This window comes from Prinia subflava, chromosome 3 (genome assembly GCF_021018805.1).
Source record: "Prinia subflava isolate CZ2003 ecotype Zambia chromosome 3, Cam_Psub_1.2, whole genome shotgun sequence".
NCBI classification, from domain to species: domain Eukaryota; kingdom Metazoa; phylum Chordata; class Aves; order Passeriformes; family Cisticolidae; genus Prinia; species Prinia subflava.
Window position 1 is genome coordinate 92366842 of NC_086249.1, and position 17001 is coordinate 92383842.

General features: G+C 39.1%; 1 protein-coding gene across 2 annotated transcripts in view; it reads right to left on the reverse strand.

Annotated features, from left to right (window-relative positions):
• Positions 1 to 535: 535 nt before the first annotated feature.
• Positions 536 to 17001, reverse strand: part of SH3KBP1 (SH3 domain containing kinase binding protein 1) — a 209947-nt gene continuing 193481 nt past the window's right edge. For both annotated transcript variants that reach the window (XM_063392917.1, XM_063392916.1), the window contains exons 14-18: positions 9864 to 9973; positions 8454 to 8579; positions 5104 to 5375; positions 3643 to 3706; positions 536 to 1602 (exon numbers count right to left, since the gene is read on the reverse strand). In XM_063392917.1, the coding sequence (XP_063248987.1) occupies positions 1561 to 1602; positions 3643 to 3706; positions 5104 to 5375; positions 8454 to 8579; positions 9864 to 9973 (614 nt within the window). In that variant the 3' untranslated portion in view covers positions 536 to 1560. The remainder of the gene's footprint in view (positions 1603 to 3642; positions 3707 to 5103; positions 5376 to 8453; positions 8580 to 9863; positions 9974 to 17001) is intronic.

Below are 17001 nucleotides of genomic sequence, written 5' to 3' on the forward strand. Positions count from 1 at the left end.
AAGTTTATGGGAACTCTGCCACCCAAATGTGACTGTGACCAGCTAACTGTATCCTACATCTCACTCAGCTCCTGGCAGGCAGGGTGGGTCATGTTGATACACTTGTGCTGCTGGAGCCAGCTCTAGCATCTGATGGGACGATAAGCAGATCCTTTGTGTGCGGGGTTTTGTTACTTGGAAGTATCACCAACATCACTTACTCACTCATTCCATGCTATGCAAAAATATCTGTTATTTAAGCACTTTATAAACTTATCAGAGATTGCTGACAAGATATGAGATACTCTGTATTAGTTAAGAACACAGGAAACTACAACCAGAAAAATGTGAAGTTTTGAAAGAATGAAAGCAAACAGAGAAACTGAAGAAAGCATCAGGTTCAATAAGATGTTGAGAAGAAAGTCCTGTTGCAAAAGTAGGACTATGAAGTGTATCAGACTGTAAGGGTGCAATATTGTATAGCAAACAATGCCACAACAACAGCAAATGAAACACTGTCACACGACAGAGAACCTTGTGCATGAAATAATACAACTTTTTATTCATGTTTTATAGATTACTTTTATTTATTTTTGCTTTAATAATGCATATTCTGTTCACTCTGTGCAAAATTGGGGACAGAGGTGGGTGTTTAAATCATCTAATGAAAATCAAGCGGAGATGAACATTCAGGTTGAGGGAGAGGCCTATCCAAACCAGGAAAGCTAAAGAGCCACAGCTGCTCAGGACAAAGCTGCTCTCAGCTGTGCCCTTTTGTCCTGTCACCTGGCACAAACGTGCTCTCCTGGCTGAGCAGCTGAGCCCTGGGAGGTGACCTGGGAGGTGACCTGGGAGGTGACCTCTGCCAGGCACCGGGGACAGGAGTCATCGTGGTAGCTACATAGGGAGACCTGGCCTCCACCAGCTCCATCAGTGTGTGGCAAAGAAAGGCACAAATCATTGCAAAGACCAGACTTCTGTTGGTTTGTTTCCTTCTTGTAAATACATTACTGTACACAATGTAAGTGTAAGTTGTAGGGGGTTCGGGGACATAAAATTGCATATTTAACAGAACTTAAAACCGTAATGAAAAGTAGGCTGTTCAATCTCAAAGCAAAAAGAATCCCTCCAGCCCCAACATTAACATTCATTCCTGGCTATATGAAGTACAAACATTTTAAAATCTGTGACAAAAGACAATTAAAAACCAAAAGTCAAAATCATAAAGCTTGTAAACAGATAATCTGAAATACATTTTATTTATGGAAAAATATCATCAAAATAGTACCACTATGGACTAAACTGCCTGAGTTTTCATTTCACCTAGGATCTTGAAGTAGAGAGCCTTTAGCACAAGAAGATCAATATCAGTCACAACTAGCGCCGCACAACACGGCTTTGGGTAGAAATTTTGTTCTCGTTGGTATTTTTGTTGTGCTATCAAAAAACTGTTGTGCTAATCCTTCCAATAAAGGGATGTTGAGGCAATTCCTAAATCATTTGGCACAAAGTTATTTTGGCTGGGGCATAAATTCGAGTCTTAGTCATGAAGAATAATGCAACATTCCACCTATCAAGTATTCACTTTGATTGAAGAGCTTTCTTTATGTCATTAACTTCCATCTAAAAACAAACAGAAGAAAAAGTATTTGATTAAATTAGACGCTTTAGCAAACTGAGACACAGTTGGTGCCACTCAAAAAGCACTTTCCCCCTTGTCCAAAGGTGTCAGCTACAGGTTTTATACCCCTCTTATTTCCACAGATTTCAGAAATTGAGGTGCTTCTCAACTGTTTAAGATGACCATGCACAGCTTCTTCCCTCAGACTATGACAAGTATAGTCATTGAATGTACTGTAAGACCTTTCAATCTCTTTAAATTACAACTTTTACAAGCCACACAGCTCACTGCCTGGCATTGCTGCAGAATGAGCACCGTGTCCATGCACCAGCAGCTGCACTGCCAGCCAGCCCAATAAACTGCACTGCTGGCAACAAGCACAGGGAGCTGAGAGACAGACCCATTGTCTCTCTCTTGCAGGGAAGGTTCTTGCTGTAGGAATGGTGGTTGCCTTCTACAAGCATCAATCCTGTGCACAGGCACCTTAAAGGCTCTGAGGATGTACAGCCATGCTTAAAAGGATGTGGCTGAAACCACCAGCAGCCTCCATTGTATACTTGGTCCCTCTGACAGACACTAAAAACCCTAAGAGAGGGTCCTAGATTTATTCAAACCCGCCTGTTTCAACCTGTATTCAACTGCACCATCAGCAAGGCAGTCTTTAATATGTGGACCAAGAGCTGTGCTACTTCATGTCTATCAGAGCACTCTGAACCTAATGCTACTTTTTTATGTTAGCTCCCATCTTCATGTAAAGCTAATAATGCCATCTTGGCTATCATCTGAACATTTACCACTAAAAGCAACATTTGAACTGGAGTAAAAGCATTCAGCTGTAAGATCATGATTTTAAACCCATCAGTGCAGGTTTCAGCACAGAGATGTAAAGTTATCTCTATAACTCTGAATAGCCTGGCCTGTTAGACTACATCAACAATGGCTACTAAAAATGTTCACTGAGTTTTATCTGAATAAATTACAGTTTTAGCTGAACAAGAACTGTGTATTATTAGAAGCCATGTTGCTATGTGGTTGGACACATAAAGTCCTTTAGGCAGCCCTGGAGCACAGACATTGAGGATCCCCAGTTCTGCCACCCTTTGCCACGTTCCCAAATGCTTTACAGAGGGAAAAGTCCAGTGAAATCACAATTTGACTTTCTATCCCTAGTTCGAAGTACAGTTGCCCTATACCATAAAAATATAAAATATACTTACCAAATACATGGATAGAAGAGGACAGAGTAGATTAGAATAGAATAATTTTGGTTGGAAGGGGCCTATAATGACCCTTTAGTGTATCTGCCTGACCAAGTTAACGCACGTTGTTATTGACATTGTTTAAATCACTCTCCAGAATCTCCAAAAAGCAGTTTCAATGTCATTCCACATCAAAGCAGCTCTGGTAATGATTTCAGCAAAGGCCAAGCTCCACAAATCCCACAAGCAGGGCAGGAGGATACTCTGGCAAATGACTAAACCAGCACAACAACATCTAGAGCTAAGGTACTGTAAAAACTATGGTAGCAGTAATGGGGCTCTTAATCAGAGTCCCTTCTTATATATGGCTCAGGGTGCTTTAGTAGAGACAATTTACTAAATTAGCAGACATTAAAATCTTGCTATATGAAATAATATTCTAAGCATATTAACACTGAGACAAGCCTACTACAACATATAAAGCTTTGGCAGAAAGTAAGTAACTTACAAAGGCATGCTTGCATTTGTGACAAAATCAAACAATTAAAACTGAGATTTAAAAAATCATAGTTTGAATCTTGTATTGTTTAATTTTTAAAAATTTGTCTACTTGAGCTGATAAATTTTTGGATGATTATCAGGCTTTTCAGTAAAACCCCAATATTGCAATATATATGACACAAACTTGCAATGCTATGAAGGGAAGAGGTATATCCCTTTCAGAAATATTGGTAGTTTTTGATTCACTGGAATCTAAGTATCTTAGCAGAGCTTTATGATGTCCCATGTCAGCCTGAATCAAACCTGCCAACACATCCCCAACATTAAAAATAATTTAAGTACCTGCAATCGTAGACGGATCTTCTTCTCTTCATCCAATTCAGAGAGCAACTGTTTAATCTCTTTTCTGTTAAAAGAATGCAAAAGAAGCTTGGGATGGAAACTACCACACTAGTAAAATACAAAAGATTATCTCTTGGAGAAATATTTACCCCATAAATTACTTCACTAGTTATTTTTTTTTCCTCTGGACATCTAATTGAAGTCAGCATACTCTTGTATACTCTAGGCTCTAGTAGAGAGAAGTAGAACTCACTATGGGACAGCACCCCGCCCCATCCCACATGGCTAATGACTGATGCCTCCTAACAACCCTGCATCCACAGCCTTTGCTCTGGCCTAGCTGTATCACACTGTATCAGCACCCAGTCGTCTTTTTCCATACAAAATGTAGACGTATTGACTGTTGTTATAGGAGCTGGTAACACAAATCCTGCCCATCCTATCACATACTTAAACCACTTAAAAGTCATTTATGCCAGCAATGCAATGGAACCTTCAACTCCATTTAAAGACTTAACGATCCCAAATACGGATTTGCTGTCATTCCTCTTTGTGGGGAGAGGGAACATAGCTATCAGGAGCAGACACGTTCTCATGTTCCCCCTGAGCGATCTCACCTTAGGACAGAAACCAGTAGGTGGAAGCTGCCCTTGCAAGAAGGGCCAGGAGGAGCAGGGTCAGCCTAAGAGGCGAGGCCGTGGGGCTTGCTGGCTACCTCCAGCTTGAACCATGCCCTCCCGCATCTTCTCCCAAACTCCGCACACCTCTGTTCCGCCACAGGCTCTGCACGCTGCTTGCCCTTTTCCTTTTCCTGCCTGGGCTACACACAGCTGACAATGTAAGCGAAGGTTTAGCTTCCAAAGCATTCAATATTCTCAGGAACATCAAAAGTTACATGCCAGCCCCAGTTTTTCCTAAGAAATGAGCAATTTAAAGAAAACAAAGATGCCCCAAACTAAAATAGTAAGATTCAGGGCCATAAACACAAAGCCCTTCAGATGACCTAGTCACAATTCAATTACTGCTTCTGTAGTATGAGCTTCCTGGGAAAATGTGCTAACAGGCAAATAACAAATTAATTTAATAACTTCAGGAGCTTGAAGCAACTTGAACTACAACTATAACAAATGCATCCTTTTTATTATGATCAATGCACATGAGTTCCTAGATAGTGACTGACAAATAAAATAACATTTACTGCTTATAGATTGCAACTTAACTTTTTTAACACCCCGTAAACATCTCCTTGTGTCATAACATAGGAAAAAAAGCTGGTGGAGTGTGCAGGTCTTTTTTGCGGAGGTGCTCACCCCTGAATATGTTCTGTCACATGAAAATCACTCACAAACACATAGGCCAGCTGTGCAGAGTAACATCCATGAAGGCAAGCTCAGTCAGAAGCTGCCACCACTATGCACGGATGGATCCATTCCACCTACAGCTGTGACTTGCAGTACTTACTTTTGCTGGTCTTTCATTGTTTCAATGATGGTTCTTAGCTCCCTAATTTGTGTTCTCAGCTCTTCCAGGGCAGTCTGACCTTGGCTCAAGTGCTCAGTCTTTGGCTTTCCTTCAGTACCAAACAGGGATGGGGAATTTGACCTGTGGCCTGTTGTTCCCATAGCAATTGAGTGAAATCCATGTGACGGTGAAGGGGACAGTGATGGTTGTACATTACTGCCACTAGCCAGACCTCCTGGCTTTGGAGGCAAGGACGTTTTGTTATCAGACACCTGCAACAAAAAGAATAACATTTAATGTCTGCAGAAAGCTTTATGAAAATCAAACCTATAGCCAACACTAAGTATTTAGCCGCTCATCAGTAATGCTGAAATTCCAACAGTCAAACATGGACAGTCTTGGCAATAGTATGATAAATATAGCAATTAGTCATCATCTTTGTATGTGTACATCAGAGGGGGTCTAGTTGTGATGCATAAGTTCAGCAACAGCATTTCTAGGATCTCAGACCTAGCAGTGAATTAAACCAAGGACAGATGCTCAGTTTCTCTCAGATGTTTGTGAGAACATATCTACATCCACGGATGTCTCCTGCAGAGCATGAAACTACACGGACAAGAATCCAAGTTGTACTTTTTTGTAAATTAAATTTATAATTTCTCACCATCTATTGAAGGAATCTTCCAAGTTTTTTCAAAAATTAAAAAATGTATTAATTAGACTCGCTTGTTGGTATGATATATATAGAAAAGAAAATCCCATGGCTTCAAAATGATAATATATTAATAATAAATAAATATAGTGTACTGTCCTCTGTTAATCAAAGCTTCCACAAATCCCCATAACTACCAACAGCTCTTTATTCCTCCAGGAACTTGACAGAAAAACACACCATTAACCTATAACCCCTAATCCTGTGGTTAGCTAAAAAAGGATTCCATGGTTCTTAACTGTGATCCAGTGCTCTACTTATTAGAAAAGCCTCTACTCATATGTGCTACATAATGTGATATATGTATATAATATAGCATTTTATACTTATTAGAAAATTTATACTTATAATTTATAATTGCAATAATTTATACTTATTAGACAAAGAGAAGATCAGAAGTTTACCAACCATCTACCTCACTGCATACAGAGAACAGTGCACAAGTACAAGTTACCACAATGGCGAGGGGAATCTTTGCACTGTTATTTGGCAGTGCTATGTGTGCATTACATGACAGCTACTAGGCATGTTTGAAAATCTGATTTGGACAAGAGTAAGAAAAAGCACTAGGCAACCTTCCAACTCTCTTTGGAAAAGAGATATTGAAGTTGAATGGCAAATAGGGCAAAATGCTGAGAATAAATGGTATGGAAATGGAAGGAGACACTGTAAGTGAGGACTTGGAGACTGGCAGGGTGGCATTAGCTGAACCAAGTAACTGAGAAAAAAGTTAGTGATGAGATTAAAATCAGGAAAACTTATGATAGGGAGAGAAGAGCAGGATCCACAAAGCTCTGCAAAAATCATTCTTCCTTGCTATACAACTATGATTGAGCATAGAACCTGATCTGGGAAAACACTGAACTGAAGAAGTGCTCTGCACAGAAACAAGTCTGACCATAAATATAAATAAAAATGGCATTATAATCACAAGAAAGCTGAATCATTGTAGTGCCTTGAAAATTTAACTCAATGACCTGAATAATAGTCTTCTAACATTATATCAATTAGTTTTTGTATCTAGGTTAGAAGAGACCTTAAAGGTCACCTAGTTCCAATCTCCCTGCCATGGGAAAGGGCACCTTTCACTAGACTAGGCTGCTCCATGTCCCATCCAGACTGGTCTTAAATATTTCCAGGGACAGGGCATACACAAGTTCTCTGTTTTGGCAGCCATTCCAGTGCCTTGCCACCCTCACAGTTAAGAATTTTTTTCTTAATATCTAATCTTGAAACCATTCCATCATCCTCTCCTATCACTCCATGCTCTTGTAAATAGTCCCTCTCCATCTTTCTTGTCAGCTCACTTCAGGTACTGGAAAGCCACAATTAGGCCACCTCAAAACCTTCCCTTGAAGGTTTGTGGGAGAACCTGAGGTTCTCAGGGAGGTCTCTGAGAACAAACCCAATTTTCTCAGCCTTTCTCATAGGAGACGTGCTCCAGCTTTCTGATCATCTCAGTGGCCTCCTCTGGAATTGCTCCAGCAGGTCCCTGTCCTTCCTGTGCTGGAGACCCCAGAGCTGGATGTATCACTCCAGGAGAGATCTCACCAGAGCAGAGCAGGGTGTGAGTAATGTGTACCTATAAACAGATCTTTCATGGATAATGACCTTATATATCAGTAGATTCAAGTTTCCTTCGGGCTGAAAAGAGATTTCAGGCTAAGTTCAAATCTGGAGCAGGCAAGCAAGGCACAACAGGAGACATTGATCTGAGCATCTTAATCTGGAGCTTAACTGGCTATCAGCATTAAAGCCTCAAGCAGCTGCTTTCTAATAGCAGCCATCTCATTTTACAGGAACAACAACTACAGTTTTGTCATATAAGTAGGAAATGTTGGCCCAGCAGTGCTCCTTAGTGCAAGTGCTCCCAGAAGAGGGAGCTACATAGCAAAACATTGTCCTTATAACCTGATCACAGAAGTGCATAACATCATCTTTCAAATGTGAAACTATAAAAAATGTTAAAAGTTAAATGTTACTGTTAAAAGTTAAACTATTTTATATATATATATATATAATATCTATTAGAAAGTAGTATTTTTATTATTAAAGGTACCCTTATGTACTAAGAAATAGTTCCAACCTTTAAAGCCTGACCTACACTCTCCTTTTGTAATATTTGATTCTGCTGTAGTAGTCTACCAATATACAGTAAGAATGGCACAAGCCTATAAAGTGAGTACAATTATACCAGTATAAAAAGTGCTAAATAAATAGCACAAATAAAATCAATAATTTGATTATATTTGCAAATTTAAATTCACATACTATTACAGTGTGTCAAAGAACAGTATTTACTCACAGACTCTTCTAATGTAAACTCAATTTGAAGTTGCAAAAACACAGGGTCTTTGTTTCTAAAATTTATTCCCCAGCCTCTCTGATTCTGTGAAATGCATTTACACAAGAAGGACTTTTTTCACTGTACGGTTATTTAAGAAATTTTAACTGTGCAATTCACTTTCGACTTGCCTTTCAAGCACAGAACAATCTTTAGTAAACTTTATAATTTTAAACTTCTTTAAGTGGGCAGTTACCAGGTGACTGTTGAATTAAATTTTAAATATTTCAGTACTGCTTTAAAAAAAGAAGATGCATGTGATAAGGTTAAGCAGAGGCATTCCAATTAACTTACTTGTGATATTGTAACAGTTCTTGACTTCCTTGACACTTCAAGAGTTTTGTGAGTAATGGAAACATGTTCTTCCTTCTCATCTTCAGGACTTGGTGAGTCAAAGAAATCAGGGCTTGAAAGGGATGACTGTGTAGACAAACATGCACCACAAAAGAAGAAGAAAAAGAAAAGCACAGATATTTTCATTGTATAAGAACTTTTTTAGCTATCACTTTCAAAGTAACAATACTTAAAATCAGGACTCTTTGTCCCCCTACTCCCCCTTTTTTGCAACTTATTTTCAAAGTTAGACTGCTTTCAAAGCATTCAAGAAATAAGATATGCTCAAGAGTTGCATTCAACATTAATTTACAGCTTTGCACTGCATGGCATCCCAAGAGGAAGCCGCCTGCAGTCCCAGGCAGGACGCTGAGTGCCGTGCAGTGGGATCCCAGCTCTGTCACGGGGGGGCTCTGCCCAGAGCAGGGCTCACCCTGCTGCTCTCCAGAGCCCCAGCCATTGCCCCTGCAGGGTGCTGGCACTGCAGGGCTGCCCTGGGCATGGCCTCTTGGGGAAGGCGTGGAAAGAAAAGGTTCTTTCCACCCCTTGATCCTTTCCTCATCGATGTGACAGGGGAAGGAAAACCTCTGTACTGCTCTCTTATATTTCTACACTTATGACAGCAGTCAATTTTGAAAGCATTCTTTTTTTTCAGTTCTATTAGTTTTGCAATAATCCTTTTTGGTTCCTTCCACTTTGATTTTCTTCAGCAACATGGACCCAGGAAACCATCAGTAGTTGCTCTCATTCTGATGTTCCAGAACACAAAAAGCATGGAAACAAACAAACCCCAAACCCCAAAGAAGAAGACATTGAAAAACTAAGCAGTGGTTTCCAAAGTACTGTTTATGAGACCAACTTGTTTAAAGATAGAGAGTGAAATTTAAATCCCCCTTGCATTTATAACTGTGACCTTAATGAGAAGAAACACAGGATAGCTCAAAGAGGGCTGTTGAAGACTGAATGGTCTATTTGTCCTCAAAAGCTGGTAAATGTCCTCAAGAAACCAAGAGAAATGCTTATTTTGGGAAACCTTATCAAAATCCTCAATACTTCACACAAATTAGTCTGTTCCAAAGATTTTTATAGGGGATTTTTCTGGGCTCAGTCATGGCTGGCAAGGAACACTTGGCAGCACCCAAATAAAGGGGTATAAACCTTAGAAGGAAGGGAATGTTTTAAACATCAGTATTCAAAACACTGGCAGCCTTTTGACAGTAATTTTCCTCATCTGCATCTCTCTGCCTCATTGTACGTGTGAAGGAATGGCTGGGTAATAGTAAAAACACCAAGAAACACAAGTAGGAGGGGGGAAATTCAGAAAAAAATATTTTAAAAAATAGTTTTTAAAGAAAAGGAAAATTAACTTACAGATGTTAGAGACTGGGAGGGTGGTCGCCTGCCAGTAGCTTTTGGTCTGGTTGTAGTTGGATGATTAAGCTTCTCAGCAATTGGTATTACAGAATCAAAACCTTCCAAGTCTTAAAAATAAAATAGAATTGATTTGGTTTTCTGGCAATTGTCTTCAAAGGGAAAGAATCACATTTTTTTCTAATTTCAAAGAAATGAAATCCCATTTTCCCCAATGTGTCACAGTGTTCTGCACATATTTAGCCACCACGATGGCACTAAAAAAACCTGGAAGTCAAAGGCAGCTGTAATCCAGTAACCCTTGCCAAGAACAATTACCCTTCCATCTGAAACACAATAAAGCAGAGGGGGAATGTGTAGAGGAGCCTTTGGCTTTGTTTTCAGCATAGTGAATGCTAAATGACATCATGGGTTCTATGGCATGGAATAAACAGTTTCAAAATTTCCATCTGGCTACTGAAGGGGTTAGTAATTTTTTTTCCTGAATAACTGGAGACATAAGACTGTGCACACATTGTCTTAGAACTGTACTGCCAGCTCTGCATTGCAGTAATTGCTCAGGGGAGTGCAGAATGAGAAGGATCAAGCTGGAAGTGATCTGCAGGTTCCCTGCAGGACACCTGCAGCTGGAGGCACCATGGTTTCAGGAACTGCAGGTCAGAGCTGTCTCCCTCCAGAGATAGTCCAGAGTCTATGGTAAATAAGAGCTCCAAGAGGTTCCTGAAGCTGTACAGAATCCAGGGAAAGCAGGTCTGCTTGAATGCTGTACCAGCCATGTCCATGGCCAGTGAAAAGCTCTGGGAAAGTGTTTACTGAATCCAGCCACAGGGTAACATGTTTACGTGAAAGAGCGACGTGGAGGCTCAAGGAATACCACAGCTCATGATTACATGGATAAATCAAATGGCTTAATACCATTCATCTATTTTTATGGGTTGTATCAGTTTCACTCACCTTCATTTCAAAATGCCCTACAGCATATGTTGAGCAGGAAGGAGTCAGAAAACACACAAGAGGTACTTTAGACAAGATAAATCATAGTTCTTCAAAATTATTTTCAAATATCAATCAAACACAGGAATGATATTCATTATTCAGAGACTATTTTTTCATTGCACACATATAAGAAGAAATAGCTTTTAAGTTAATAGTTCTATATACTAGGCACTTAATTTTCCAAGCTATTGCAGAGCAATGAATCTCTGAAGATCCAGTTTTGTTGCCATATTACAACCAACCATCACACAAAATTACACAGAGGAAAAACAAATTAATTAATGGGCCTGTGCAATAAACTATATGCATTGAAGGACATTTAAACTGATTTCAAGTATTCATGATTTTTCAGCTAGAAAGTAGATGGGATAGGAGATTCCTTGTTCGGCAATGTCCTTCCATCTCCAAGAGATAAAAAAAAAAGGAAGAAAAAAAGAGAGCTCTTTCAATAAAAAGAGAGCCCTGAAATAGCCTAAGGTTATTCACCTCCAAATACTACTCTATTTTTGGAGTGACTCTTCCTATATATAACCAGTGACCCCACTGTCCTCTACCGTGTATTTTTGTCATTGCTCTTTTTATTGGCTGTTGCAGCCTCTGTGCAAAGGTAGGTCACCCACCCAGTCTGCCAGTGGGAATTTGGCAATCTGAAGCCTCAATTGTACCCAACACGTTGGGTGAGGCCACAGTGCTTTGAAAGTTAAAAGGAGCTAATTTTAGCAGATTGCACAAAACCTATCTGGAGTCCTACAGAACTTCAGGGTTTCAGGAGAGGAGAAACAGAAGGAAAGATTTACTTTCTGGAAAATAAAAAGCAAGCAAGTGTAAGAGCTGGTTTGCATTAAGATCCACTTTGAAGCTGGCTTACAAAATAGCTAAATGACTTAAGTCACAAAGCAAATCAGTAATTAATATATTAACATATTGTCTAATTTTAATTTTCACAACTGAGTGACTTTGCTAAATTGCACAGCAAAAATGTAATACCATCAAAAATATAGACTTCCCTCTAAATGGGTGATACTCATGCACATGAGCAGAAATGGAGGCTGAAGCAATCCTTACATTTGCCACAGGCACTCTCTCCCACTTTTCTGCTTTTACTTTTTTTTTTTTTTTTTGGCTGAGCAATCCTTAATCCAGCTCGTTTTTCAATGGCTTGTGCCAAGCCATGCAAATACTTGCACTGAAGGAAGAATCAGTACCAGTTCCACAGGACTGATTCAAGCTGCTGAAACTGAGGGGAAGAGCAGACTTCTGCTTTGGCAGGGCAGGAAATCGGCTGAAGTTATTTTGCTGCCTAGGAAAGCTGCAGTGTGTGACTTCCCTCTCTCCATTTTCCATTTCTGTTGTCTACACAGGAGTATGGAAAGAGGTTGAATGAAGTGGGATTCAGTCTCTTATAGCACATGACAGGAGAGGAGGAGACAGCCTCAAGTTGAGCCTTAACGTTTAGTTAGGGGAGGTTTAGATTGGATACTAAAACAAAATTCTCAATTGAAAGTGTGGTCAAGCATTGGAACAGGTTGCTCTGGTAGAGTCACTGCTCCTCAAGGTATTCAAAAAAGGTTAATGTGGTGCTTAGAGAGATGGTTTAGTAGTAGTAGTAGGACTTGGCACTGCTGGGTGGACTCAATGATCTTAGAGGTCTTTTCCAACTTCAAAGATTCTATGATTCTGTGAGTGCCACTGTCCCTTTCTCTGCTCTTAAAAAAGCTATCTACACTCATATGGAAAACAATCAATGAAAAAATAGTGAAGTCAATTAATTCAATATGTTTCTTTGGTTTAATAAACTAGTAAATACTTAGAGTTCTATATTTGATCAGAACAATAAAATACTGAAGTATAAGTTGTAAAATGTATTGATAAACAGAAAGTGTATGAATTTGCATCCTGGAGACCCATAAGAATTTGCAGACATAATTTACTCCATGCATTCCATAAATACCATGAAAGATGAACAAGGGTCAAAGCTTCTATTATGAAGGAATATTAGGAATCCTACAATTTTCCACTTCTGAATGCATTTTTGATAGCTAGAAAAATAAACTAAAGCAGCCTATACCTGCACTGAATTTTAAAGATAGTAGAACAGAGGCCATAAAGGCTGCACAGGTAGTATCTGCTGTTAAACTAGTGAAATCACAGCCATTCAGTTGATACTCTAAATTAAATTCTATCAAAGAGTAATGGACAACACTTGGTACAACAATAAAACAGAAGATCCACTTCCAGCACTCTTATATGCCATTTTCTCTCCTTTTGTTCTCCTTATTTAGATGTTGTTCTTCCTCCCAAATCCATTCTGCAGCTACCACCACCTCCCACAATCATCACCTGTGGAGATATTCATTCAAGAAAATTCCCATCCAGTGAACTGGTCACTAGCAGAATGAGCAACAGAGCCACTCACAAACTTCTGCCATGCTGTCATATATGCTGTGGATTCAGTAACTCACTCGTGCTGGTTATTTGATTTTTTTTTGCTGATGGAAAGCAAGGCTACATGGTTCTGACCATATTAAACTCACTGAGGTCATTAAATGCAGAGATTTGATTTTAGTTTGTATTTCTGCAGCTTTTAGATATTTGGAGCTTAAATTTACATACTAAGCAAAATGTACAGCCATCCTGACAGGGGCCAAATGGAATGTCATTAAAGAAAAAGTCCAGTCTACTGTATTCACAGCCACATTAATTAATGGCCAGTACAGCAACATCAGCATCCAGCAGACCTGGACTCCACACTAGTCCAGCTTTTTCTACATCTGGTTATAATAAACAGTGAGGAAGATTCTATTAAACACATAGAACATAGAGATGGCACCCATCAACCAACTAACTAATTAACTCTTTAATTAAAAAATAGTTGATATTTGTTCTACAACTAAACAGATGTTCATTAGTCATTATTACTGTCTCACTGATCAAGCTGGTAATACATGAAGTAATTCATGAGATGGGAAGAAAGGCATCAGAATAAATTTAATATATCAGTGTAGTACATACAGTCTAGCTTACTGAGCAACCATATTTCATGAATATGAAAAAATACTAGCTGTGCAAGAATTATTCCCTGGTATCCTTCCAAGCCACTTAAGAATAGAGTATTTCTCCCCATTGCTATGTTCATTTGGAAACATGGTTATTTAAAGGATGATGATGGTATTTTTAAAAACATGCCCAGATCCAGGAAAGCAATTATTTAGAGAAAAAGTTATAAACTTGTTAGACTTGTACCTTCCTAGAAAACAACCTTCAGTCCCTGCCCCCCAAAACACCCCAGAAATAAAAAATTTGGTGGTTATGCTTCCTTCCTTACCCCTTTTATCCCCTGCATTTACTATTCTGGCATAAAATGTGGCTAGGCTTTATCTTCCATTTAGATAGTCTAATATTTGGGAAAAGTCATTTATACATAATGATAACAGAATTTTTTTTTAATTAGTAGAGAGATTTCACCTTGAAAAAACTGAAATGGGACGTAATATATAAGAGAATCAACACTTTCAGAATGCTAATGGTGAGGTTTCATAGAACAGAAATACAGCAGGGCTGAAGGAAATGAGGCGAAGTTGACATTCATTTCATTTGAAGAAGATTATGTCATAAAAGCCAGAGGTGGATTTCATTTCATAATCATCTTCAATACATTTAACAGGTTGACAACAGGCATGTGAAATAGTATATGTACTGTCTGTAAATGCAATAATCCTTAAAGCTGTCAAATGAGACACACACTGCAGACAAAATCTTCTGCATTAGTGTCCATTCAATATATGGTAGAAATCAAAAAAGAACTCAATAATCTGAATGTTAGTGGGAATTTTCAGAAGACTACAGTTATTTTAACTACTTCAAGCACCCAGATTCTGCTACTCCCTCCATGCTGAACAGCATCATACCCTTTGAGGAATACAGCCTTACTCCCAGGCAGGGATCAGGCAGCAAATCTCACCCATAATGAATCCCAGGCTGTTTTTAAGGTTTGGGTAATGCAGTTTAAGGAGGAGAGCTCCCTGGCTGCAAGGTCCCTTTGTTCAGGAGTGCAAGAGTGATGTGCCAGGGAGGCCTGCCCAAGGTTCTGTGCCCTGGAGTGAAACAGAGTAGCTCACCTGGCTTCCCAGGACAGTCACTGGACAGCTGGGACCTTAGGACAGCCTTTCCTAAAGCACCCAATTATCTTCTCCCCTTTCAATCCTGACTTTTATTGCTTTAATAGCTGAATGTAGAAAGCTGCCATAATGAGCCTTGCTAACCACTTGCTAGTGCCCTCATAAGGATTTTATTTTTAACAATTTGGAACATGCCAAGAAAGAACTGAAAGGTCAAGAAAACTGAGGAGCTAGAAGAAATGGATATGCTGTTTTCAGGCACCTCAACTTGATACACATGGTGACCAATTTAAATTTCTAGTTTACTGCTTCTTTCTGGACCCCTCAGGGCAAGAGTCCTACTTAATTTATATAAAGAACCATTACCATATTCCTGATTACAATATTTACAGTCCAGAACTATGTTTATGGGGGATTTTGAGTCACTGATGTAAATAGTACAGCTTAAACCAGTCAGGCAATTCTGTTCCTTTGCTTTGCCCTATTACAATGAGCATGAATAGCAGCATAGAAAAAGGTTTAGGCAGATTTTGATCTTCATTATATGAGTCACATTTTGTCCTCCAACCCTTATATTAACCAGTATTTTCTGATTTTCCAACTTTTATTCTGTGTTTTCAGGCAAAATAATTCTAATATCTCACAGTAAAACAGCCTGTGATTTAAAGACAAGCCTGCTCCATTCTACAACCTCCTACTGGAAATAGTCTCCATCTCTTTCCCTAGTGTGGGCCAAATCTTATTAGATCACTTTTTCTTGCAGTCAGAGGCACAGCGACCACCTCTTCTGACAAATACAGCTCTAGAACAACTGCAAATACAGTCCAAGGAAACATGATATACTGAAGATTTTTTTTTGTTTGTTTATTAGATATTTTCAAGAGGCTATTTTTAACTACCCTTTCGGGCAAGCTAGTGCCAGTCTTGCAGGGAGAGACAGAAAAAAAAGAATGGGAAATCACATGGCTTTGGCCAGTACTCCATGATCCACCAGCAAAGACTTTGCAGATTAAAGTCTGAGGAAATGCTGAAAACCAGGCTTGCACTGACCAGCTTCCAGGGCAGCTCTTATGATATTTCATCTAACATTCATTAGATGTTTCAGTAGGAATCAAGAAAGGCATATGTGCCTTACATTAGCACTGGTGAAGATTATTAACTGCTTTCATAAATACTAAGCAAAATGTGTAAAGAGCCAGGAAAAATATTGGAAAGATATGTCCACTTGGCTCTGTGCAATTCAGTCTTTCTGCAAAGCAAAGAAACTGCTTCTTGTGGGGATTAACTGATCATTTCCACAGTAGATACATTATTTTTAATTCTTTGTGGCTTATTCCTTAAATCACTTAGTTTAAATCCATATGGTTTTAAGTATTAGATGATGCCAAAGCAACTCTGCTTTGGATAGACAAGACTTGTTTCAGGATTCCGGGGGGGGTGTGTGTGTACAGGTAAAAGACTTGGGATTTATCCTGACTTGCAGAAGTAACTCAATATCATTTTTTGGAAGCATTAGTGTTTGATCCACTGTTTTGGTAGGTACACAGGCATTTGGCCAGCACTAAATCCACTACATACACTAAGATATTAAATGTGCTAGATGCTTCTGTCATCACACTGGCCCTCACATACAAAATTCTTTATGAAATTAAGAAGAAACACGTCACCCAAAGAAAGGTCAAGTTATGCTAAAAGGCATGAATTGAAGCTGTTGAAATCAATGTAGTTCTATGTAGGAACAAGAGTCTGTAGAACAGGGTTTATTTTATTGTCAGTATAGCTTATGTTGCTTTAGAAGCATTTTAAAAGCTCAAATAGCCTCTGCCAGTCCTGACCAGTTGTTGGTAGAGATGTACCAGCAGATGTAAGTAACCACTGTGATTTAACCACAGCCCTGGGTGCATGACCACACATTTTCCACTGAATGCCCCTGAACATTCTTCCACTTCCACAACATTTGTTGTGATTTTTTTCCTCTTTCAGACTACTATTCACTAATAGTATGTCTCTAAATGCTTTTGCAC